Source organism: Dysidea avara, chromosome 7 (genome assembly GCF_963678975.1).
Source record: "Dysidea avara chromosome 7, odDysAvar1.4, whole genome shotgun sequence".
Lineage (NCBI taxonomy): Eukaryota > Metazoa > Porifera > Demospongiae > Dictyoceratida > Dysideidae > Dysidea > Dysidea avara.
In genome coordinates, this window is record NC_089278.1 from 7,582,596 (window position 1) to 7,610,515 (window position 27,920).

Here is a 27,920-nt window from a genome sequence, read left to right on the forward strand (position 1 = left end):
GCAAAAGTCCATTAGCTACAGTTTACTAGATACCACTATAATAAGAGGCTAAAATAAGTGCTCCGAGTAACTCATTCAGTGCTTGCATTAATGCAATGCAAGATCGAAATACTCTAATAGAGCAGTCAACCACTCTAATAGAACAACCACTCTAATAGAACAGTCACAATTACATTTTCTTTTAAAAGCTACTTAATTTACATGTAGATTGTCTAAGCCGAGCTTTCATTAAAATATAAGATTTTGGTGGACAAGCCCCTCCATGCAGAGCCCACGAATAGCATCCATGCTTCAACTCCATGCAATGTGTAAATTTCATTGTTTAAGACACCCTTTGTTCTGCTACACTGCCCTTGTTGATCATGGCAGAGTGCTCAATCTTTCCCATTCTTATTCATTGTGACATTCCAATATATTATATTTAGACACATGCATGTGCAGATGGTATAATTACAGTAGCAGTAGAGATATTTTTCCAGATATCATTCATACAGCTGGTCTTCAGCTTACCTAAAAAAAAATTGTTATTTTTATTGACTGAAATGCCACTAAATTCAACCTTTTAGTATCTGTTTTCAAAAAATTTTCTGGGGGGGCATGCCCCCAGACCCCCCTAGATTGGGTGTGCTTCGCACACCCAGTCTCAGTACCTTTATTAATCATCATACAAGTAAAGGTCCACTTTTGGTCAAAAAGAACCCCCCTTTCAAAATTCCTGGCTACGGGCCTGTAAACTGAATGCCGGGCCCGCTCGAGGGTAACAACTCTTCGTACAATTCCCTCGAATTACTGAAGTATTATTCATGTACACAATGTTCCAGACCGTTTTAAAAAAATTTTTTTTTTTTATTAATTATTTTTTTTAAAGGGAAAAAGCACAAAATACAGCTACAATACAAACTACTCTACAACTAAACTACAAACAGACCGTTTTTTTGTTTAGACTAATTAGTTTAAGGTGAATTCCCATAGTCTTGGTAACGGGTGAATCCTTACGCATTGGGAAAAATGACGAACCGGGTTCAGGAACAGTGCTGGGCCCACGTATCCGCTGCAGCTACGGTCTTGAAAATAAGGTGGAGTATTCCTTAGAGGTATGTACGTAATTAGCAGACCGTTTTTTGTTGTTATCACTACGTAATGTTGTGGGCGCTTCGAAAATGCACAAAAATCACTGTGTTTTTACACCATTTTATGTACTTTTGGGGGCGTGTCCCTTTCAATATTAAGGTTACGGTATAGTCACGGGCAATCATTCAAAATTTTGAATGCCTATCGATACTTTTTGAGAAGCCCATAAAACCAGTCTAGCAGCGTGAAAAGTTTCAAATGAAGGTGAAGCCCTTCATATTTATTGTTTATATGTAGCTACAGTGTAGTTTGAGGCAGGTGGAACACTACAATTTGTTGTAGTAGCACAAGTAAGCCAGCCCATACATCGCTCAGCTCCAGCTGTCACTACCATGTTTTTCCGCTGCCAAATACAGCAAAAGCTGTAGACTCTGTTGGCATAGTGATACTGTATATTATTTTTAAAAATATGTACAAATAAATACGTATGTGGGCCCTCGGTCAACATGCGACTACAAAAAGGACCTCAAATGGAACTAATGTGGGCATGGCAAGGGAAAATACAAAAAAAAAATACAATTATATGGATGTTACTTAATTAGGGTTCCACTCCCTACAGTCCTTCGCCAAGAATATTCTCCTGGATGCCAACATACTGGCAGAAGCAGCAGTATCTAGAAGTTTCTTGATGGCTGACCTTGATGGTTTCACTACAGGATGGACAAAAGTTAATAAATTCAGCAGATTCGTGACTGTGGATGGTTGGTAATGGCCTAGGACAGATATCTCAATTGTGTCATAATAGTTAGAAATGTTTAGACGGTCAAATTCAGCTAACAATTGGAGATACTCCACTTTATTCTGTTTCCTATCGCGGGAAGCCTGAATATGCTGACTGGAGTCCAGAGGGCAGGTTAATTCTAGGAGGGTGATAGATGGGCACTTGGTGTTGTATATCACAATGTCAGGGCGGTAGGAAGTAATTAGAAGATCAGATGGGATTGTTGCCTGGGGGGCATCATTAGCATAGAAATTTGGTAAATCTGCAAACACGTTGACAAATGGAGTATCAGCAAAGATATCAATAAGTGACGAGGCCAAAATGGAAAGGACTTGATTATGCCTGAAAGTATATCTTTGTAGGTTTAAAGCAGTAGGACAATTGCTTAAAACATGAGCTGCTGTAGGACGATTTGAGTCACAAAGAGAGCACTTAACTTCACATTGAATTGACCACCGCTGTAATTAACAGCAGTGGGCAGAGTATCAGATGCTGCACGTAATAGAAAGGATAGTTGGCCAGGGTGGAAACCGCTTAATAGTTGATTCCAAGTTTTACAAGAGTCTTCTAATTCCGCTGAGCCTTCAAACTTGGACTGTACAGACAATGTCTGTAAATGATGTTTACATTGACTTGTAGTATGATCTCTCAACAAGTGTTTGGCTTTGACATACAGTGAGCGCGCAGATGGAAGTGTTGAAAACTGCTTTTTAGCATTTAACAGGATGGAATAAGTATTAACTTTTATTTGCATGGCAACGTTGCCAAGATGCAGTTGGAGGCCAAGTTCCCAAAGACACTGATCAGCAGAAGCACTGACACATGCTAGTAAACTTAATTTAGCTTCTCTTGAGACATGAGAAATGCTTGGACAACAAACCCCAGGATAGTAGAGAACAACACGAGTAGCACTCCGAGGCAAATGTAGCCATTTCTTCAAAAAACAAGTGGCAATAGATTCCAGTTTTGAGATGGACCAGCTGGAGACAGCATCAACGTACAGGTGAAACCGAAGCAATGATATTATATAGTTCCTGTATATCCACAGCTTATACTCTCCACGAATAGGGAGTGAATCAGTGGCGGTAAGCAAGTCAGACAGACGACACAGCATGCGCTTGCTTGCAGTCTTCTTTGTAGTACTTAAGGAAATATCAATTACCTTCCCCAGAAACTTTGTATGACCTTCTGTGATGGATCTGGTCATACCATTAGATAAAGCTATGCCTTGTGAGAGAAGTTTGGCACCATTAAAAAGGAAAGAAATACACTTGGCAGGTTTGAAAACTAAATCTAAATCAGTGGCTTTCAGGTCAAGAAGTTGTAAAACAGATTTATGAGTATCAAAGTCATCAGAGATCAAAGTCACATCATCAGCATAACCTTTAAGAGAATGCTCCATTGAGTCAGCATATTTCAGAGATAGTTTCCAGCTGACTTTAGTAAAGATAGGTTTACCATCCAAGGGTACAAATTTCCTTGCTCGTTTAGAACAAGGTTTCCATTCTATTTCATGCAGAGCTACAACTTCAGAAACCTCATAACTATCACTGTCATCATAAACAATCTTGCAAGACTTGTCTTGAAAGTATTGGTCAATATGGGCTCTGTACCAGCCAGACGGCTCTTCTCCAGCCTCTGACCATTTTACATATACAAAGGAAATGACTGGTGGAAAGTCTTCAGAGTTTTCTATAGGTATTTTAATACGATAACCATGAGGGTGGTTTAGTGATTCAGCAAGCTTTAACAGAGGATTAAATGCAAGTAAAAATATTACAGGAGATAAAGTATCACCTTGGAAAACACCTCTTTGGAGTGGTATAGGCTCAGTTTCCCACAGTTTACTAGTTATAATTACTGACAGAGAGAAATAGAATGCTAAATTTATTAGGTCCTGTGAAAGCGGTTTTGGCGTGTTTCTTCCCAGTGACTCAGATACAAGCCTTCAAAGAGCTTGTTTTACTCGAAAAAACTACTAAAAGTTCCTATACAACCAGACTTAAAAAATCGCTTCCACAGGACCTAGATATTTTAGTTGTTTAGTCACTTGTGTTGAAATTGTAAGGATTCAGTAATCTGTTAGTCTGTTTTTTTTTGTTTTTTTTCAGTACCAATACAAATACAAAGAGAAAAACAAGAACAAACACAATATGACAGTCACCATTTAGAAAGCTGGCAATTTAGTCTCAACCTGGATAAGATCAATTGGTGCTGTTCCTAACAAATGACCAAAACGGCCCTTTGAGGATCTAGATTCCCTTAAACATCTGATTGCAGACCTCAGAAATGAGAAGGACAGGCAGCTGCATAATTTGTGTCCCACTTGTCAGATAGCAGGGAGGCAAGGCACTTGTAAAAGTTGCTTTATTAGCCATTCCTCCAGTGGCTGAGAAAATTAAAGGAGTAAAGGAGCTATGTTCAACTTCACGGATACGAGCTTCATACAAACGTTTCTTACTCAATTCATGTTCTCTGTAAATGCTCTTGGCATTGGTGGTTTGATTACTTGGAGCATGAGGATTGAAAACTTTTACATCAATGTAGGTTTTCTCACAGCGACCACCCCAAAAACCATTTGCTGAAATGTCAAGACGAGCTCCACCTTCAGTGTTTGAAGAAGCTAAAATAAACTGCTCATCAGTGACTGGTTGTAAATGGGGCTCCACTTCAACCTCATGACAGACCTCTGTAAGTAAACTAGCTGTCAAATCCCAAATTTCGTTATGACGAATTGATGGAAAGCCACCCTTGGGGCATGTAAAGGAATGTTCAACAGAAAAGGCACAATGTTGAGGGAGCCTGGCTGGATCCCAGCCATATCTGAGAGCAACTGCATCATGAAAAGCAGTTTTGTGTAGGCTGAAATTGTTTTCCTGCAATGGCAGAACAGTTAGCTAGTTCGAAGCTCCTTTTTCAGAGGCCGATTCAATAGATTTCTTCAAATTAGAACTGGCTCCTTCTAATAAACTTGCTTTGTTGGAAGAAGTTGCAGAGGATTTCAAGCGATAAATTTCTTTTTTGATGGAAAATTGTTCACCTCGAGTATCATTGGAGGAGATACCAGTCTGAGATAATAGAAGGGATTGCAAAGGCTTGGTAAGTTTATTGGAGGCAGAAAACTCAAAGGCACACATTTTGATGGAGTTGATAATACCCATGCCACCAATTCGAGTGGGGAGAGCCAACAAATCTCTCTCTAAATCACCAGGAGGCGAATGACCGGTTACTGCAGGAATGAAGGTGTGTAGAATACATTCCTCAAGTGGTTGAAAAAGATCATCTACATCAGGAATAGTACAAGCAATGAATAACCATTTGCTGATTAGTCCATGTGTAAAGGCAGAGTAAGCCGCATTAGTCTGGTTTTTGGCGGCGCGTTTTTATAAAACATCGCTCTATTGTAGACCACACACCCAAGAACAGTCGTTGTTCTGTAGTAAAAACAAACAAGCACAATTAGTTGTTTTGCTAACATAACACAGTTGTTGAAATTATTTATCCCTGCTTGGTTAAAGTAGGTTTTGTAATTTGTTCCGCCCACGCCTTTTAAACTATTCCATAACCTTAATTAATGTATTGATTATTAACCAAATAAATTCAATATGCGGGAAAGGGCTGTAATGGACACTGTCTTCCCATAGGAAATGTATTGTGGAAATCTTGATTGGCTGTAAATATTATGTCAAACATTTGAACAAAAAGATTTTGAAATATTTTTAGCGGGTCAAGCAGTACTACAAATGAGCCAAATTTCAAGATCGTGTCTAATTGCATCCATGAGTTATTAAATGTTTTTGAGGATTCAGCTCAACGTGAACATACTATATATGAGCAGAGCACAGTTTTAAAAATATTTCTAGAGTTTTATAGCAATTTAAGGTCTTAAAAATGGCTTACAATCAATCAGTAACAAGTAGATTTACACTATAAAGCTTGTTATTTGGTCATTAAATATTTAAGTGTCAATTAAATGCGCCCATATGGTTGATTCCCAAAATTTGGTCACATGCATGCTACGTGCAAGGCCTACAGGAAGGTGAAGACAAACAACAATTTTTCACTAAGTAGGTAAGCCTGGACATTAAACCAGTCTCACAGGTACTTGGTTGCAGCATTTTGCATAGCAGCAGCAGTGAAAGCCCCAATGTGTTTAGCTCCAGTGCTATCATTGTTGATAAGCTAAATGGTATTCTGACATGGATCAAGCAACCCAACTTCAGGGAAAAGCAACTAGGAGCAGCAGCAGCTCTTGGTCGTGTTGAATAACTTCAGCAGTGGATAAACCTCTGTAGTGGGCTGTACTGAGATGACTTCAGCAGAACTCGGTGTGCATGGTGGGCTCATACAGCTCCATCTGGCACAGCAACAACTGGCCAACAGAACCCTTTGTCAGCAGGGTCAACTAGTGTGTTAGCTCAAACTTGTCAGCAGCCACTATCACCACTAACTCAAGTAAGGATTAGATAGCTATTAACAGGAAAATTCATTAAAAGGGTAGCCCATAAGTGGTAGGGAGGTGTTCACACCTCTATCAACTGAAACACTGTATCCAATGCTAGAGCATAGCTTTCGGAGACTGTGCAAATTGGAATTGGCAGGCACCAACTTTGAAAATGAAGGGGCTTGTGCTTAGAATGTGTGTGGGCAAATGTGCAACCTTCATATTTAAAACCAGTCACTAGTGAACAACGATTATTGATAAAAATCCTTTCCACAGTACAGTCTCCGGAGTGCAAGCCCCTTTTTGAGGTACTCCTGTCTTCAGGAAAACTTATTAATTAAATTAGCCAGTTTGTTACCACAAAGTAAATTGTATAGTTAACATCATCCTATTGGTAAAAAAAAGGAGTGTAGGTCTTAGTTTGTGTGTGGGAAGTGAAGGTTTAGTGGTACTGTCAATAGTATATAAGATTTTTGGGATTTATAGATGACAGCTTTTGGAGGGATGAAATGACAGGTGTGAAATTGTGCTCCAGTTTAACAGACAGTTGACATCATTTTGTAAGAGATTCACATCTCTTATATGTTTAAAGCACTTAGTGTCATCTGCAAACAAAAAGGTTTTGCTGAAGAGAACAGCATCGGGAAGGTCACTCATGTATATGATGAACAAGAGGGGACCCAGATACTACTACCTTGCGGTACACCTGATTCCACTGGAAGTAGACAAGAATTATACAGTTATTTAATTTATAGTTACATACTGATATCTGTTTGTAATATAAGCATGGGACTTCACCTCCAATGTTAAGTGATAAAAGTTTGGTAAGAAGATGCGAGTGGGAAAATGTCAAACGACTTGCTATTGTCTAAGTAGATAACGTCCAGCTGATGATGAGTATTAAAAATGTTTGATAGTAACAATGGTACAGCTAGGCAGTGTGTGCAAAGGAGAGAAACCATCATTATTTTGATGAATAAAGTGTAGCACAATAATAAGTGAGTTCTCGGGCACACACAGCCACAGATGGGTAATAAAATACCTCGTGAGTGGGTGTGACAAAGAAAGGGAAAAATAATTAATACAAAAACAGAATGAAAGTGGTCAATGTTCAAGCTCCTGACCTCTCACCATGAATAAGAAAATTAAAACAGCAGCTGTACCAAGTCAAAAACTTGTCTGCAGGTTGATTTATTAAATAATTATACTGTTATCATTTTGAATATAGCTAGTTAACACCCCTGGGTTGCATCCAAGCAACAAATCTATTCCAGATCCCGACAACAGGATTCTAGTGACAGAGTCCTTCAGTTTAGCCACCAAATGTTTATAATAGTATAGCTAAGTGTTCATCAGCTGAAGCTAATCATTTCTTTACCTGCAAGTAAAGCCATTGGAAGGGAAGTTAACTGTGAATGGGCTGTTGACAAGATGGAGTAGTTAGCAGCCTGTGTCTACAAATAAGTATCTTCTACATAGGTGTAACTGTAATCCTAGTTCCTGAAGTTGATAGGCACTTGTACAGAACAATAGGCTCAGCCTAGACACTTGGAAAATGCTAGGGCAATTTTCCATTTTGGTAACATATATTATATATATCCAAGGTGCTCAAACAAATAGTTTACAACGAAATAATTAGTCATATTTCTAGTAGGATCAACCCAGCTCAGTCTGGGTTTTTACTAGGTGAACGACCAGCAACTTTTATTATTTCTATCTAAATGTTAATACTGCAATGTGTGTAGCTTTGGCCTGAACACAGCTTGCAATTATCTTGATTCTAGAAAACCTGCTATATATCACCATGGCCAATATAAGCAAACTTTAAAACATGTAAGTTAACTCCTTATTGTATAATTGGTCAATGGAATATACATGTGAATGTCTATAGTAATACTATGGTCATGTTGAGCTGATACCTGAGGTAACAGGAACATCATTTAAGCCAACCAGATGTGAAGACTAAGCAGACACTTATTGTGCAGTTTGGCTTGATCACAAGTTTGGGGATGGGCTATGTACGTACTTTGTGGTTTCCCACAGGAAATGTATGGTTGAAACTTTGATAGCTTGTAACAAAATGTCAGACATTTTGTTGTTAATTAAATTGTGTTTTACGTATTATTAAATAATGATAAGATGGCCAATTAACAAGAAAATGATTCTATAATCAGTAGTTTACCAGCCTTATCCAACTAGTTCCTTCATTGCAATTAGTTGCTGTAGTATGGCCTTGTATATTATGTGGTTGTACTGTGAGACAGTATACATGTACACTGTCCATTCACTGTTCCTGTTGCTTATTTGTCTAATATGTGTAAGTAAAGTTCAGCAATTCCTGCACTGCAACGCCTTTCATTAATAGAATCAACTAAATCTTCAAGTTTTCGGAAAAGAGTCACATGTTCCTTAGGTACCTTTGGTAATAACATCAACTTTGAAGTGGAACTGGATGTACTATTATCTATCCCCTCTCCTTGTGTTTGATGAACATCTACCAATAGTGTCAAATACTCCAGTGTCTCGAGAGTATGCAGTGCAGTAACAATCTTAAAGGCAGTTAGTTGAATTATTTTTTGGTAAGGTGTGATTGTCAGTCTTTAAAGCTGCTTGCAGTTGAGCAGTTCATTACATAGCACTACACACTTCTCTGCGTAGAATTCTCCATTGATAATAAGGGATGTGAGATTTGTTTTAATTTTTAACATACTGGCAAGGCCTTTCAGCCACTGTTCATCCATTCTAGTAAACAAAAAGTCTAAATTTGTGATAGAGGTATTCTGTTTTACACCATTGAGTAGTGCTGAAAAATGACTAGCTGATTTAACACAAATTTTCAGTTCTTTCAAGGTTGTGTTTGATGCTATGGCAGTTGAAAGAGCTGAACAATTATCAGGTAGAACTATATGTAGTGACTTAATGGTTGTACTTGTGAGAAGTTTACTAAGGGCAATTGATGACTGTTCTCCTAATGACATTGAATATGGCATTACACCAACAGTTCTAAGGGAGTTATTTTTTGTGAGAGCACTGCAAACTGCTTCAATACCATGATCTAGTAAATTACCACTGACATACAACTCTGATAAATTACTTAAATTTGCTGTTATCAGTTCACTAAGGGATGGCACTCCATCATCTGTTATATCATTTATATCCAAGTTTAGAGAGTTCAGTTTTGGATTCTTTTTCAGTGCATGTACAATACTAGCAACTCCAGTATTGCCTAAATGGTTATGCTGCAAATCCAGGTTTAGAAGGGAACTGTTTAATAAATTATCAACAATAACTTCACTGAGATCTGATCCAAGTTGGCACCATTTCAATTTAAGAGTAGTTAGTGTATAATTGTTAGCTAAAGATTCTGTCAAAAGTTTTAGCATTTCATGGTCAAGATTGTTTTCACTGATGTCTAATGTCTTCAAATCAGATATATTTTTAAAAGATTCACTGATAGCCTGGATTCCTTTAATCCCTATTCCACAGCCCCTCAACTCAAGGATTTGTATAGTGTAGTTATCTATGGTAGACTTGACAATAGTTTCAACTCCATTATCACCAAGTTTGTGATTACCTGTACAAACAAGTTTCCCAACAAGACAAGGTGAAGACAATAATTTAGCAATATGATTGGCTCCAGATTCAGTTAAATCATTAAAAGATAAATTCAATTCAAGAGGATCTAAAAGTAGATTGACAGCATAAGGATCAGACTGGAAAGGTTCTGTTAGTGCTTCGCTGACTGCCAGCAAGCCATCATCTCCAATTCCACACCATCCAAGGTTTAGTACTTTAATGGAACCAGGTGAACAGTTTGTTACAAAATAGGCAAGAGCTGAGCAATGCAGCAAATCCATCTCAAAATAAGATAAGTCAACAGTCCCATTTATAAACTTGATTACTTCTTTACAGAGGTCGGGAGTGCTGGCTTCATACAAGTACAACAGCAGTTGAACTAAATCAACTTTTTGTAGAACAGAATACATGCCTAGCGTGGGAATCATTGAGGTGAATATGCGCTTAGTATTTAATTTACTCAACCCTGCATAAAATTGCCAGACAATTTGAAATTTAGTATCATCCCTGTGTTTAATGAAAACGTCAAACTGCTCTGGTTTTGGAAGCTCAAATACATAGATAGCAGCACAAAACTCCTGCAGAGTTAAGTGGACGAAGTTGAAATTTTTTAAAGTCCCCCACTCAGACAACATTGGGGCAACATTTAGTAATCCTAATCCATTAATATCATCAGGTATTTCATACGATTGAATGTCATATGTGCTAAATGTTACTTTGCCATTTTGTAATCCTTGAAAGGCCAATTTACAAACATTATGTAAATGTTTTGTTTCTAAACTAGACAATTCATTAAAAAACTGGAGACTTTCAGTCCCATCTTGTTTCTTTTCATGCAAATAACGTAAAATGGTACTTAGCAGAAGAGATCTGTATAATTCAGTACGTGATGAAGGTAGCGACTGCTTATGATAAAATATATGGATTACTATTGCCAAGTAAATTGGAATATGAACCAGCCTTCCAACAAGAGGATTAGATTGAATCAGTTTTATTAAACTGGCTGCTTTGTTCTTGCCAACACGTTCATTGGATTGATCTTGTTTGCTTAATTCAATCAAAGTTGTCTTTATATACTCTTGGACTTGTTCAGGTTTAAAGCCAATGATTTCAATACGTTTGCTAACTACTTGCTGTCGAAGTTTCTCAGCTCCAACTGGACGCGATGTATACACAACAGTTGAATTGGGAAGCTTTTTAATAATATTTATGAAGATTGACTCTTTCTGCAATTTTAGTGGAAGTTCATCAAAACCTTCAACTATAAAGCACACCTTGGATCCTTCACTTCTGTAAATTTCCTTCATTAGTTCTTTCTTAAAGTCCTTATCTTCAAGTGGGAAAAGATCTGCAATTGTTTCAGCCTTTTGTAACTCACTATGTCGCAATAACAATAGCACCACTATATCATAGTCCTGTAGTAAGCGTCCACTAGCCCACTCTTTACAAATTTTAACTGACAACATTGTCTTGCCAAGGCCTGGACCAGCTTCAATCAAAACACATTTACTCTCTTCTCCCTTTCCAAATTTAAAGATATCAGGAAGTTCAATTGGTTCCTTTTCATTAAGTATATCATCAGGACCATAGTGTATAGTGTGTCTGGTATACTCATCACTAATTTTACCAATTTTAATACGATGCTGTTTTATCAATGCTAAGTTGATGTAAGCCTCTGATGGCCTTGGGGGCCAATGGTCACCTCCAATAAGTGGTAACATTCTATACTGCTTTTCCAATTTTTCTTTATACTTCTTCATTACTTTAGAAGCTACAGGTTGCACTGGTTGCCTCAATATTTCCACCAGGTCTTCTGCCAGTTTAGACTTGCCGTTGCTGATAAAGCAATCATGTAACACTCTATATGTCGAATCAGTATTTTTTTCCTTATTATTCCATCTCTTTAGCATGCAACGTTTCTGCAAATCATAGGTGTCGCCATCATGTTTGATTGCCTGAACATCTGTTTCATCTAGTCCCAGATGATAAACAACCTCTTCCCATATCACTATCTTTTGAGACAGTAAGTTCAGATGATCAGAGTCACATATATCATCAAGATTCACTGTTGCAGTACTCACTAAAAAGAACATATATTACATGAGTAAATAGATCTACAAAAACCTTGTCTCATTTACAAAGAATTGCCAGGCTTTTGCAGATCTGGTTATACAAAATCAAGACACATGAAAGTGTGTCATGCGGCCAAGTAAGCTGATGTGCCGCACAATGTGTATTATATTGACAGGAAAAAATGAGAATTGTTACTGGATTCAATCTCAGAATACATAATTTTCACAAATTTTGTGGGGAAGCATTCCCCCAGACCAAGTGTGCTTGCGACAGAAAATTGGAAACCTGTCACCAAAAATTCCTATATCGCCCTTGAATGGTGTATAGGAATAACTTGAAAATAATACATACCATCATAGAAGTGTCTTTTGATGGTTTGAAAAACAAAAGAGTATCAGTACAGAGTTTACAAAGCAAAACTAAACAAGTGTAAAATTGCAGGGTCCAGATATTTTATAGAACAGTCACCGTGGGGTACACGTAACAATGGAAATAAGGTGACAGGGATTTGATTACTGAGCAGACAGCACAGCTGATGTGCTGACTGGGTAGACAGCATGGTTGATGGTGGGAGCTTCACATCTAACACCCAAATCCTTAACCACTGAGCCACTACTATCACAGCTATATTCAATTCCATTTCAAAATTCTAGACAATAGTTCTATGAAGTGTGGAATCCACACAAATCCACCAAGCTGTGAAAAAAGGGTGTAGTCTTCCAAAGTCTGGGTTAAAAAGTTGTACAGTGGTGGCCAAGAAATTACTGCAATAATTTAATGTTAACTTTTTCATAGCTTGGCTGATTTTGTGTGATATATACTAATTGCTCAACACTTTAAACTAAAGCAGAATTAGAGGCTGAAAATTTGATACTAACACTATGTCTGGTTATAGTTATCCTTGCAGCACAACCTGGCCTAGTATCCAACAAGGTATAGCACCACATACAGAGAGAATTGAACTGTATCCGAATCCTCGATATCAGCATATACAGTATGAAACAAAAACCTTAGTCAATAGTCTCAATACTGTGCCCTGGAATCTCTACCTATTACTTCTGACAAGTGAACTCACCAGAAAACCATCTTTATACTATCTGAAACATCTCACACAAAAATTATCGATACCCCTCAGTTGAAAGTATAATGTAGTTTGTGTCTGCAGACTGGAGAAGTTTGACTAGTGTAGGCCTTGATACTTTTTTCTATTGCCCAGATTACAAGTTCAAACAAATCCAAACTTAATTCCTCAAACCTGATGTGACATCCAGATGATAGACCCAAAAAGTCTAGGTATGTAGATCAGGCTGCACAACTCTTGCATTTTCATCAATGGTCAGATATATATAGTAGGAAGTCAGCAATAGGGTTTCAACTCAACAAAGCAACAGATTCCAACAACAGAGGTACAACAAAACAATCTTCCTGAACTATAATGCTAGATAGTGCTGATAGAAGCTAGTTTCAAAAACCTTCCCAAAAATTTATCTACTTTATAGACAGAACAGAAACTGGGACAGGGTGGTATACCTTCTCTTGGTAAAACATGCAGACATACTAATCCATAATGATAATGCATTAAACATTTATGGGTGCATCTAATAACCAAGACTCATCAAGACACACGATAGTGTGTCGTGCGGCCCAAGAAGCCGGCGCGCCACACCGTGAGTATATTGACAGGAAGAAAGAAAACGTCATTTTCACACATTTGTATCTCGGTGATACCTCATCCGATTGGAACCAAATTTGCTGCAGAGTTGCCCGCCAGCTAGGGGAGTCTACATTCCAAATTTGAAGGAAATCACTCAAGCCGTTTCCGAGATACGAGTGGCCAAAGTTTCGTTTTTTTTTCTTCGTTTTTTTTTCTTCGTCTTTTCGCACACTTGCAAAAATTGCTATAAAACGCAAACGCGTACTCCAATCGCCTTGAAACTTGGCACACAGAAGGGTAGTACAAAGGCGAATCCTAGCATCAAATTTGGTGCAAATCCGGTGAATGATTCAGGAGTTATGACCGATTATTCGCGTAAAACAAGATCGATTTGTTGTCACGCCTACAGGGTAAACCGCTTCATGGAATGAGTTAAAAATTGCTATGTAGATGGAGTAACCATCGTAGGAGTGCCTTTTGGTGGTTTGAAAGGAATCGAGATAAAGACCACGGAGATATGACACAAAACCCAACCTGTGTCACAATTACGCGATCGATTTTTAGGAATAAAAAAGTATTAGTTTTCACGCCTACTAGGCAAACCGCTTAGAGCAATGAGCTGAAAATCGGTGTATAGCTGGAATAATCTTCATTGAAAGTCCTTGCAGTAGTATAGAAGAATTGGATTACAAACCACTGAGTTATGATTCGAAAGCCAACTCCGTGTAGCAAATACGAGATCGAGATACTCTAATAGAACAGTCACCCTAATAGAGCATTCAGCTAATTTATTTACTCCATTATAGAATTCTATTACCATATTCTGTAGGGAGTTCAGCTGCAAACAGTTAATCTTATAGACAGTTCAGCAAGAAGCAAGTCACCCTATAGAGAGTTCAGCTACAAATATATCGCTGTAGTGATTCATAACATTGCAAGTCACACTGAAGAAAGTTCAGCTATAAACAAGTCATGCACCCTGTAGAGAGTTCGGCTACACTCTCTAGAGAATTCAGCTACAAACAAGTCACTGTGGAGAGAGTTCAGCTACAAAGAAACTATCCTGTAAAGATTTCATCTCTACAAACAAGTTACCCTATAGAGATCACCTGCAAACAAGTAACCCTGAAGAGAGTTCAGCTACAGACAAGTCACTTTATAGTTTATACAGTGTTCAGCTACAAGTAAGTCACTCTGTAGAGAATTCAGCTACAAATAAGTCACTCTGTAGAGAATTCAGCTACCACCAAGTCACTCTGTAAAGAATTTTGCTACAAACAAGTCACCGTGTAGAGAGTTCAGCAACCAAAATACTACTCTGTAAAGAGTTCAGCTATACAAACAAGTTACTCTGTAGAGAGATCAGCTAGAAACAAGAGAGAGTTCAGCTAGAAGAAGTCACCCTGTAGAGAACTCAGCTGCAAAGAAACCCTGTAGAGAGATCAACTACAAGCAAATCACCCTGCAGAGCATTCAGCTATAAACAAATCACCCTGTAGAAAGTTCAGGTACAAACAAATCACCCTATATACAGTTCAGCTACAAAAAAATCACTCTGTAGAGAGTTCAGCTACAAAGAAGTTATGCTACAGTGAGATCAGTTTGAAACAAGAGGTTTCAGCTACAAACAAATTAAGCTGTAGAGAGTTCAACTATGAACAGATCATCCTGTAGATAGTTCAGCTAGATACAAGTCACCCTATAGAGAGATCAACTAGAGGAAGTCACCTTGTAGAGAGATCAGCTAGAAAAAGTTGCCTTGTAGAAAGTTCAGTAACAAAGAAACCATCCTGTAGAGAGTTCAGCTACAAACAAATCACCCTGTAGAGAGTTCAGCTGCAAACAAATCACCCTGTAGAGAGTTCAGTTACAAACAAATCAACCTGTAGAGAGATCAGCTCGAGGAAGTCACCTTGTAGAGGGATCAGCTAGAAACAAGTCACCTTGTAGAGAGTTCAGGTACAAAGAAACCACCATGTAGACAGTTCAGCTGCAAACATATCGCCTGTAGAGAGTTCACACAGCTAGAAACAAATCACCCTGTAGAGAGATCAGCTAGAAGAGGTCACCTTGTACAGAGTTCAGCTACAAAGAAACCATCATGTAGAGAGTTCAGCTGAAAACAAATCACCCTGTAGAGAGTTCAGCTACAAATAGATCACCCTGTAGAGAGATCAGCTAGAAGAGGTCACCTTGTAGAGAGTTCAGCTACAAAGAAACCATCATGTAGAGAGTTCAGCTGCAAACAAATCACCCTGTAGAGCGTTCAGCTACAAAAAGATCATCCTGTAGAGAGATCAGCAAGAAGAGGTTACCTTGTAGAGAATCCAGCTACAAAGAAACCATCATGTAGAGAGTTCAGCTACAAAGAAACCACCATGTAGAGAATTCAGCTACAAAGAAACCATCATGTAGAGAGTTCAGCTACAAAGAAACCACCATGTAGAGAGATTAGCTGCAAACAAATCACCTATAGAGAGTTCAGCTAGAAACAAATCACCCTGTAGAGAGATCAGATAGAAGAAATCACCTTGTAGAGAGTTCAGCTACAAAGAAACCATCGTGTAGAGAGTTCAGCTACAACGAAACCACCATGTAGAGAGTTTAGCTGCAAACAAATAACCTGTAGAGAGTTCAGCTAGAAACAAATCACCCTGTAGAGAGATCAGCTAGAAGAGGTCACCTTGTAGAGAGTTCAGCTACAAAGAAACCATCATGTAGAGAGTTCAGCTGAAAACAAATCACCCTGTAGAGAGTTCAGCTACAAAAAGATCACCCTGTAGAGAGTTCAGCTAGAAGAAGTCACCTTGTAGAGAGTTCAGCTACAAAGAAACCATCATGTAGACTCTGAGAGTTAAGCTGCAAACAAATCACTCTGTAGAGAGTTCAGCTAGAAGAAGTCACCTTGTAGAGAGTTCAGCTACAAAGAAACCATCGTGTGGAGAGTTCAGCTACAACGAAACCACCATGTAGAGAGTTTAGCTGAAAACAAATAACCTGTAGAGAGTTCAGCTAGAAACAAATCACCCTGTAGAGAGATCAGCTAGAAGAGGTCACCTTGTAGAGAGTTCAGCTACAAAGAAACCGCCATGTAGAGAGTTCAGCCTCAAACAAATCACCGTGTAGAGAATTCAACTACAAACAAATTGCCCTGTAGAGGGATCAGCTAGAAGAAGTTACGTTGTAGAGAGTTCAGCTACAAAGAAACCGCCATGTAGAGAGTTCAGCCTCAAACAAATCACCATGTAGAGAATTCAACTACAAACAAATCGCCCTGTAGAAGGATCAGCTAGAAGAGGTCACCTTGTAGAGAGTTCAGCTACAAAGAAACCATCATGTAGAGAGTTCAGCTACAAAGAAATCACCTTGTAGAGAGTTCAGCTAGAAGAAGTCACCTTGTATAGAGTTCAGCTACAAAGAAACCACTATGTAGAGAGTTTAACTGCAACAAATCACCAGTAGAGAGTTCAGCTAGAAACACATCACCCTGGAGAGAGATCAGCTAGAAGAGGTCATCTTGTAGTGAGTTCAGCTACAAAGAAACCACCACATAAAGAGGTCAGCTGCAAATAAATCACTTGTTGAGAGTTCAGTTACAAACAAATCCCCCTGTAGAGGGATCAGCTAGAAGAAGTCACCTTGTAGAGAGTTCAGCTACAAAGAAACCATCATATAGAGAGTTCAGCTACAAAGAAATCACCCTGTAGAGAGTTCAGCTAGAAGAAGTCACCTTGTAGAGAGTTCAGCTACAAAGAAACCATCATGTAAAGAGTTCAGCTGCAAACAAATCACCCTGTAGAGAGTTCAGCTACAAAACGATCACCCTGTAGAGAGTTCAGCTAGAAGAAGTCACCTTGTAGAGAGTTCAGCTACAAAGAAACCATCATATAGAGAGTTCAGCTACAACGAAAGCACCCTGTAGAAAGATCAGCTAGAAGAAGTCACCTTGTAGAGTGTTCAGTTACAAAGAAACCATCATGTAGAGAGTTCAGCTGCAAACAAATCACCCTGTAGTGAGTTCAGCTACAAAAAGATCACCCTGTAGAGAGTTCAGCTAGAAGAAGTCACCTTGTAGAGAGTTCAGCTACAAAGAAACCATCATGTAGACTCTGAGAGTTAAGCTGCAAACAAATCACTCTGTAGAGAGTTCAGCTAGAAGAAGTCACCTTGTAGAGAGTTCAGCTACAAAGAAACCATCGTGTAGAGAGTTCAGCTACAAAGAAACCACCATGTAGAGAGTTTAGCTGCAAACAAATCACCTGTAGAGAGTTCATCTAGAAACAAATCACCCTGTAGAGAGATCAGCTATAAAGAAGAGGTCACCTTATAGATAGTTCAGCTACATTTCAAGTCACCCAGTAGAGAGATCAGCTGCAAAATAATATCCTGTGGGGAATAATGGGCATGTAATAAATATATGTATATAATTTGTATAATTACTAATAAAATCAAAAATAATTGAAGTATTAAAAATCTTCTTTAAGTTCTTTTCTTCTTCCTGTGGTAAAGAAAAAACACATGGGTTAAAAAAAACCCCAAAGCCAGCCATTGGCCGGCTTTGCAGTATACAAATACAAAAAGAAGTGATATCTAATCAAAAACAGCCAAGCTGTAAAAAAAGGTGCGGCCCCCAAAAAGGCCATGGTGAAAAAAGATGTGAAATCCAAGGTGGCGGCCAAGAAATGGCTGTGATGGTAGGTTAATGGTAAAAATTTTAATAACGACAATTCAGATGAATTTTGTGCCGCTTGGTCTTGGCACCAAATTCACCTGAATTGTCGTTATTAAAATTTTTACCATTAACCTACCATCACAGCCATTTCTTGGCCGCCACCTTGGATTTCACATCTTTTTTCACCATGGCCTTTTTGGGAGCCGCACCTTTTTTTACAGCTTGGCTGTTTTTGATTAGATTATACTATCCACACAAAAACAGCCAAGCTATGAAAAAATGGTGCGGCCTTAAAAAGCCTGGGTGAAAAAAGTTGTGAAATCAAAGGTGGCGGCCAAGAAATGGCTGCAATGATGTTAATGCTAATAAATTTTAACAATGCACACAGCCATTATTAAAAATTTTTAGCATTAACATCATTACAGCCATTTCTTGGCTGCCACCTTTGATTTCACAACTTTTTTCACCCAGGTTTTTTAAGGCCGCACCATTTTTTCACAGCTTGGCTGTTTTTGTGTGGATTTTACTACCTATTTAACCTAACAGTAATGGTATTTGCAACAAATATAAAACTACATCTCATCCTCCAGACATATGTTGGTCTTTTCAATCCTATTACCAGCTGTTACTATTGTTCAGTTGGTAATGATCTTTAGTTATACACAACTACAGCACCCTTGTTCAGTGTTTCACTACACACCAAAGCTGTGTGATACCCTACCTGGCCACGACACCATCTGTCTACATCAAATTCTCTGCTCAACTTCACATTTGAATGCTCTATTAGAGTGACTTATTTTTTACAATAGTTGACTGCTCTAATAGGGTGACTGCACTATTAGAGTATCTCAACTGTGCACTTGCTACATGCTCACATTATAACTCAATGGTTTTAAATCTGATTCTTTTAAAGCCTTTTTATCAAACGGTACAGTAGTACCATTTAAGTAGGGATTCCCTCAAAAATTTCACGCCATCCAAAATTCTGCCTTCAAAAATCATCCTAGAGACATTTTACGCGACAAAATCACCTTTACGGAATAGTACTAGTCCATATAATTATTAAATATAACAAAACACTTACAGGTGGCCAGATATAGAATTTTTTTTTAATCGCCAAAACTTGAATTTTAGTCTCACTGACTACCTCACTGCCTGTCTGACTGACTCACTGCCTGTCTGACTACAGTAGCAAGGCTAGAGGCCAAATGAAGCAGCGCATGGTCACCATTTTACGTCACAATGACAAACTCACCAGTGGGATGTGCCTTTTGGGGTTCTGACCAGTGGCGTAGCCAAGGGGGGGCAAGGGGAGGCATTTGCCCCCCTGTCACTAAGTGATGTTTTTTAAAACTTCCGTCACAAGCTTTCCAGTAACTGACACGCATTCCAAATTACTGTTTGTGCTCTACTACGCGAGTGCACACAACATTCAACTCGTTTGTGAATGGTGATAATAATACGATGATTTCTTGCGCGTTACAAGCAATTAATAAAACGATGCGCTAAAAATAAGGTATGCCCAAATCCCCAGGGGTTCCCCTGTGTAGACACTATGCCTTCACCGCCAATGAAAATATTAGACAAAATTCTATATTTACCCTACACTACTCACGTGATAGTACATTTTTCGAATCTAAAGACAGATGACCCGCTCAAAGTGACTTCGCAAGAGTCACAACTCAGAAGTGACAAGTGATATGCAATGATGCTACAAACCTACGAGGTGATAAAGTGTTAAATGGACCAACTTTATTTTCCCGAGTTAATCACACTGGATCTTCGTACAGTGTAGTGGCATGCCAGTTTAATTTTTTTCACTTTGTCAGTCAGTCAGATGATCCATCACAAGCTTACAAATTCTGCTAACGGGAAAGGTATAGAGTTGGGATTTCGTGCCAATACATGGCGTTTGAATTTCGCCGGCTGAAGTGAGTGAGCTCGTCATACTATGCCAGTGTGTTAGGACTGCAGCACAAACTGTGGCTGATGTAAGCAACAGTGACACATTGTATTTGTACTAAAATATTCACAATATGTGACTGAATTTGACAAAACAAGGCTTCGACGAACAAAGCTTTATTAGGAGATATGGCGATTTTAAGGAATCATTGTGTAATAACTTCCCAGTGCCTACAGCTGTGCAAACAAAATTTGCACCAATTGTTCATCTGTTCACTAGCTATCATTGAGTGGGTGTATACATTTCTGATACCCAAAATTTGCCCTGTTTTGAGCAGCTTTTTTCGAGTGGGTAATAATATCACAAGTGGTAGTAATAGGGTGGGAGGGTGGGGGTGGACGGTGGTCTTAATATACGGGTATAAAATGAAGTAAGAAGACGATTGGAATCCAGAGGCCAAGTTTGGGCTCTCCATGGCCCTCCATGGCCCTCAAATTACTCCAAATTGACTGAGAACACTATTGGCGAGCTCTCTGTGAAGTCCCAGCTCACTACACACCATTATCACAAAGCCATGGCCATTTAATGGTGCCAATCTCACACTCGTGGCTTTGACAGGGTCGGAAGAAAGCTGCTACAGAAACCAGACTTGCCAGTGCTGAAGGAAGTACAGTGTGAAATATGATAGTGTATTAGACCAGCAATCCATTTCTGGTAAAATCATAAGTTTGATTTTGTGTGTGTGGAAGCCTTGTTATGTGAAATCCGGTCACATATAGTTCTACTGGATTATGGACGAATTTGTTGGAGCACACTGAGTTGTGGCACGTGCGATGATGCTTGACGAAAATATTTCCAATAATAAGTGATAACTGGTAGCAATCAGTAATGAAGTAGTTATGTAGATAAGCTGTAATAATATGACACCGTATGTTGGCTAGCCCATCATTGGGTCATTAGCCTTTTGTGCAATTATGAACAATGTCGAGTGTTTTGTGGGGGATGCCTGCCCCCCCACCACCATCTGGCTAGCTACGCCCCTGGTTCTGATGAGTGTAGGCCCTCTGTGCTTTGTCTTTCCTTTTATCTTCAATCAAGCTGTTCGTTTTCTTCATCCAACGAAACCATATCGAGGCCTTAATTTTCTGTATTAACACTTTCCTTCAGCAGCATATTTAGATGCCACAGAATTATTTCAGAGCTGGATTTCAGAAGTGCTTCAGTCCCGGCACTACTATAAGAGGTATACTTGCTAGATATCTGTAACTTCACAATTGGAATTGGGTTCACAATAAGTTTGCGACCACACCCACCAAATAAAGATCTAGGTGGACTAATAGTAAAAGAGTACAGGCCCCACCTCTTAACAATCTAGCTATTTACTTAACAGTAAACAAGATCACCTTACTCCTTATTGGTCTAGCTAGCTGCACACCTCTTGGCTGATTTAAGATATACTCTAATACAACAGTCACTCTAATACAACAGTCATGTGTGATAGAACAGGTACAAGTTACATTGTTCTGGTAGACATAGCTACTTTTATAAGAAAAAGAGCAAGCAGAATATAAATCTGTATATATTACATTATTGTTCTAAAGGAGACAGGTGCCCCTCAGTAACAGAAAGGTTGATGGCTGGAGGCACACAGGGACGCTTGGATCTAGAATGTGATCCCCTGACACACATTACTGAAGAGTGCAGCAAGGAGAACCCCAAACTACAGCGAAGCCTGTCTATAACCACAGAATATGGGGAACTCCACGTCTCACTGAGCAAATGGGCAAAATGTTTATAAGTGATGGTATCTGCCTTTCCCATACCTACAGATGTGGAAAACACAAGTGGACTAATACATGTTACATTGTAGCTAGCTGTACCACAACAAACAACTAAACAAACTAGTATTTAAAAAGTTGTTAATTTAAAAATGAAGTAGGGATCTATGTAATAAAAAGTAGTGAAACAAGAGATGAATGATGGTGTTACAGCATAGCTCAACGGGAAAATCCCTACTTTGGCACATTAGCTATTATTCTTTGTTCAATGCCAAAGTAGAGACTTCTCACTAAGCTATGTTATAACACCATCATTCATCTCTTGTTTCACTACTTTTTATTGCATAGATCCCTACTTCATTTTTAAATTAACAATACTAGTAATAATTAGTCTACCTATATACAGTGAAACCTCACCTAGAGGCCACCTCTTTAATAAGACCACCTCGTTATAGTGGCAACCTCTAGTAGGTCCCAAACATAGCCAAGCAGACCTCATTAATAAGGTCACCTCGTCATTAAGGCCATTTTTTTTGGTCCCAGAGCTGGCCATATTATTGAGGTTTCACTGTACCAGTTTATAGCTCATTCCGCTAAGCTGTTTGTCTGGGAGGAAATCATTTTTTAATTGGCAAAACTCAATCGTGTGATTGTTACACACTATTATATCTTTACGGCCTTTACCTCAATTTCTTCCAACCACAAAAGGTTTGATATTTGATAGTTAACTATCCATGTACTATTATCAGCTTCTTCTCATTAGCACTTTACCCGGTACGTGTTCATGAATAATCATGAATAACTCCATGACCATTTATTGTATTCATACCAAACTTGGCACCAAGATTTGCCTTTAAACTCCTCTTAAATATGCCAAAATAATTTAAGGCAACCAGATAATCCATTTGTATATTATGGCAGCTTTTGCAAGTGTACGAAAAGAAGGAGAAAAAGATGAAGAAAAAATTAAGCTGATATTTATAGGCTTGTATCTCGGGAATTCCAGGCACAATTATGTTGAGGACTACTGCAGGTGGAACACATTTCCATAGCAAAAACTGTTTTGTCTCATAAAGGCACCATGAAACTACATATGAATGAAAATCGCATTATTTCTTGGTCCATACAACACACTACTATGTGTCTTGATTAACGTAAACGTCGAGAGCCATACTTTTGCTGATGATTACTCACCACAGGACCATGATATTCTTCAATTAATTTAGTGGTATGGGAAAGAGATCGGCATATGGAACTCAATATAGCATCATTCTTGGAGTGACTATTATTACCAGTGTGCTTTACAGTGTCTGGCACTGAAGATCTACAGCAACTTGTGCTGCAGCCTTTGAGATATCTAATACATAGGACTTAAACACTACTTAATATGGCAAAACAGAAAAGTGAGAAAAAACTCTTCCAATCCTAGGATTTAAACTGCAGGCCACCCAATTCAAGCACCACACTCAGTCTCCTCCAGGAGGAATGTATCAAAATCATAAACCAGCATGAACAATACTTGAATTTGCACTTTAGATGATGAATCTTTTTCACTTTATAATTATTGCAATGTTCTCTAATAGCTCTGCTACTATCTTGTAACTAATTGTTTTTGTTGACCTTTTATAACATAACAGTGAACACCACATCAAAGGACACCAGATATATGTATATATGGGGTTATAACTGTACAACAAAATGCACCCCAATGTAGCCATTTCCGTAGGTGTTCTGCCAGCTACACAGCCCTACACATGGAGAACCATATGTGACCCTAGCCTACAAACAATACACTTACCCTTCAACTGCTGAAACCAGTGTGACATGAAAATTACAGACATATTTTTGCACGATAAACAGCATGAAGCCATTGTTGCATTACCGTGAATCTACACCTTGTGCTGTGAACATGATGAAATGAGATACAAAGGAGGGCAGGGAAAGTTAATGATGATGGTTATATTGCATGTACTGTGGTATGCCAAAAGGCACCTGTTGGGTTCTGTTTGTTTTATGACTAAACTTGTACTATATGGACACTGACCAATTGTCTTGGGGCTGAAAACCAATGTGGTACTACAGGGGCGGTTTTAGGGGGTTTCTGGAGTTTCCAGAAACCCCCTCTGAACTAATGCGTGCCCCTACAATTCATCTGGGTGATAAAAATTACAAAGAGTTATACATTTTATGGCTCTTTCTATTGGCAAAATTTCATACTTTACCTTTGAAATCACCTTCACAACGTTGAAAAGCACATACAGTAGGACCTCGTTTATCCGGACCCCAAATATCCGGACACTCGGTCAACCGAACGCCCTAGAGCAGTGCACATGACTTTAGTAAAATGGCATCAAAGCGAAAACGCGTAGTGTTAACACTGCAAGAAAAGCTCCAGATTGTTAAGTTAGTGGATAAAGGTAGTTCCTATGAAAGTGTGGCAGCTTGTTTCAACGTAAGAAAGTCTACTGTGTCAGATGTGTGGAAGGCGCGTGAACATGTGAAACAGTTCGTTACTGAATTAGATGACTGCCATGCTAAAAGCGCTAAGAAACGATGCATTATTCGAAGATCAAACTATGAGCACGTAGACAAAGCATTGCACTTGTGGTTCTTACAACAAAGAGCAGTTGGAACACCCATATCAGGATCGATCTTACAAACAAAGGCACAACTGTTCTATTCACAGTTTCATCCCAATGATAACAAATTCAAGGCCAGCAAAGGATATCTCCAAAGGTTTAAAGATCGATATGGTATTAGAAAACTGACACTTCAAGGAGAAAGTCTCTCAGCTAGAACTGAAGAGGTACAGCCATTTAAGGACTGGTTTAATGAGTACAAACGAGATAATGGATTAACTGAGGACATGGTGTTCAATGCTGATGAAACAGGGCTAAACTGGAAATTGCTTCAAAATTCAACCTTGGCTTCTGGCTCAGAACAAACTGCAAAAAACTTTAAAGTAGCAAAAGATCGTGTCACTGTGCTTGTCTGTGCGAATGCTACAGGCAAATGTAAAATCCCTCTAGCATTTATTCACAAATATGCTAAGCCAAGATGCTTAAAGTATACAAATTTTGATACCTTACCTGTCTACTATTACTCACAAAGAAATGCATGGATGGAATGCAGAATTTTCGAGCGGTGGTTTGCTGATAAATTCTGCCCTACTGTGAAACATTACTTGGCTTCTCAAGGTCTGCCACAAAAAGCTTTACTCTTAGTAAACAATGCAGCATGTCACACAGATTGTTCTCTAGCAACTGCTGACAATAATATTGTAGTCAAATTTCTTCCAGCAAATACTACTAGTATTCTTCAACCGATGGACCAAGGTGTGTGTGAGCAGCTGAAACGCTGCTATCGGCGGTTAATGCTGGAGAAGATGTTATTGTCAGATTCATCTGGAACCCCTTGTTACCTAGACTATATCAAGAATCTCAAAATCAAGGATTGCATTTTCCTCATTGCAGAGGCATGGGATAAGACTCCCCAGTCAACCTTGTTCAAGGCATGGAATAAAGTGTACTCAGATAGACCCTCCTCCAATGGCTCCAGTAGTTCCACTGAAAATGGTGAGAATTCACCTGCTCAGAACCCACCAATTCCTGAAGAGTTACAGGCTGTTGTTTCAGAGTGGGAGGTATCAGATGTAAATGATCCAGGGTATGAGCAGCTAACTGATGAGGCCATTGTTCAATATGTCAGAGGGCAGGATGGTCCAGAGGAAGAAGAAGAGGAGGGTCCATATGACAATGAAGAACAACAGATATCACATTTAGCAGCTTCTAAAGCATTTCAGGTTTGTATCGATTGGTTCCACCAGCAATCTGAAGGTGAACAAAGTCAAATTCTACTTCTACAAAGACTACAATACATTGCCCATTATAAATATTCTAGCAATTTGAGGCAAACTTCAATAACTGACTTTACAAATTAAGTATACAGTATACTGTATAGACATTACAGTACATTACACTGTGTGTTAAAAGTAATTATTGTAAGCAAAGATCCTAATTAATAGTATTTCTTGATGTTGACTCAAAGATACGGATTAACCAAAGATACGAACTATGCTTGGTCCCACAGGGTCCGGATAAACGAGGTCCCACTGTAGTGACCTTTTCTTTTTTGGTCTTCAACTTGCAGCTAGGTTGAAGTTGCAATTCTAGAGAACCAGAAACCCCTCTGAAAATTTCTAGATCTGCCCCTGTACTAGAACACTCCAAACAAAGATGACCAGACTTAAAAATGACAAAAATAGCACTGTGGTGTGCTCTCGAGCTGAATACAGCACTCGGCTTCACCTCATGCTGTATTAGTCTTTCGCCCACACCTTCATACAACTTTTTTTTTTCCATATTGCACTTGCAGTGGTGCTTTAACTAATATAATATAGTACAAGTTTGGTAATAAACAAACAGATAGCATCATTCTGGTGATTTAAAATGTTATGCATGTGATCAACAGTGCCGTATTTTCCATATGCAATGCTGTATGGAAATAATAGCACTCCGCTTATTTGTTTGATCTTCGCCAACACAAGTGCTTTAAGTATACATTATTTATTTGTTGATTAGCAAGATTGATTGGTTCCTAAACTCTGGAAGGGATTCAGCAAACCCTACTTCAGTGGTATGTCACAGCACTGGGGGAGACATGTCGTTTGAAAAATTACATAAAGAATGATTTCCAGCCCCATGTAATAAAAATATGTGGTAACTAGAGGCGGATCCAAGAGCTGGCAAGAGGAGGGACACAAACAGGCTAAGTTGTAGTAGTTGGAGACAACAGAATTTGAAGCAGCAAATAATCACTTCATAGTATTTTATCACTGCTTATTTATGCTATTTTGGGCTTTGTGATGTCTTAAAAGCTGCAGCAACACAATAATTAATTTTAGAGGTGCTTAGTACACACAAAAGTGCTGGGTGACAGTTTATTTGACTTTTGCTTTAGGTAAGTTTGCAATAAATGGTAGTAATATGCATATTTTTGTGAGCTATATAAACTGATTAGGGTTTAGCATTTCAATAAAAAGAAGTATGGCTCCTCCACAAAGGGAGAAGGAAGGGGGGGGAGATTTGCCCCAAATGCCCGTGGATCCACCATCAGTAACATGGTTTTTCAATGGAGGTGAAATCCACAGTAGTAGTGCCATGCAAACCTAAATGCCTCAATGGACCTATGGTCAGTAATATGGCCACTACTGAGTAGTACTACAACAGACTGTTAATAATACACTTGTCAATTTCATGCCCCACCACCCCACCCCCGGGATGGTGGGGGAATACAGGGGATTTGACTAATTGTAGTGTCAAATTCCCCATTATACTGGGGCAAAATTGGCTGTCAAATCCCCACTATGTCTCCACCCCCTAGTAGGGGATTTGACAACACCTCAAGGATGACTAAGCACATATTTCATGCATACGACTAGTAATTAACCTCGTATACACCTGTAGCTAGTAAAATGCGATGTTATTGTTTAGAAATGCAACTACCGAAAGTTGGTCAGTGAATTGGACAACTGTCAATTGCCCCAGGGGTGGGGACAAGAAGCAATGTCAAATCCCCATTTGGGGTGTGGGGACGCCCGGGGGTGGGGGGGTGGGGCATGAAATTGACAAGTGCATAAGACATAGCTACATGATACATCATTTCTTGCTGACTGGGTAACAATCACACAGAGCTTACTTTAAAGTGGTCTCGCATGGAAATCTCTCTAAATCTCTCCAATGTGTTTGATACCTGCACTTCAACAAGTCCTTTTATAGGGTACAGCAATTATGGAATAGACGGTTTCCAGGAAATATGGCTTCCCCAAAATGTCATTAATATGAAGTGTTATCTATTAATACTAGGCGCAATCTAATAAGGCTCAATCCTTTCTAACATAGACTAGTGACAACTTGTTTACGGTTATGATAAAAGGGGGAGAAACCCAAGGTCATGTGACTACAGTACA

At 38.9% G+C, this 27,920-nt stretch overlaps 1 protein-coding gene across 1 annotated transcript; it reads right to left on the reverse strand.

The window, feature by feature from the left end:
• Nucleotides 1-8,220: 8,220 nt before the first annotated feature.
• On the reverse strand, nt 8,221-27,883 carry LOC136261992 (NLR family CARD domain-containing protein 3-like). The gene is made up of 2 exons (XM_066056110.1): nt 27,650-27,883; nt 8,221-11,952 (listed from the first exon to the last, which is right to left on the reverse strand). Coding segments are annotated over exons 1-2 (3,057 nt in total). The 5' UTR covers nt 27,651-27,883; the 3' UTR covers nt 8,221-8,896.
• Nucleotides 27,884-27,920: the final 37 nt, after the last annotated feature.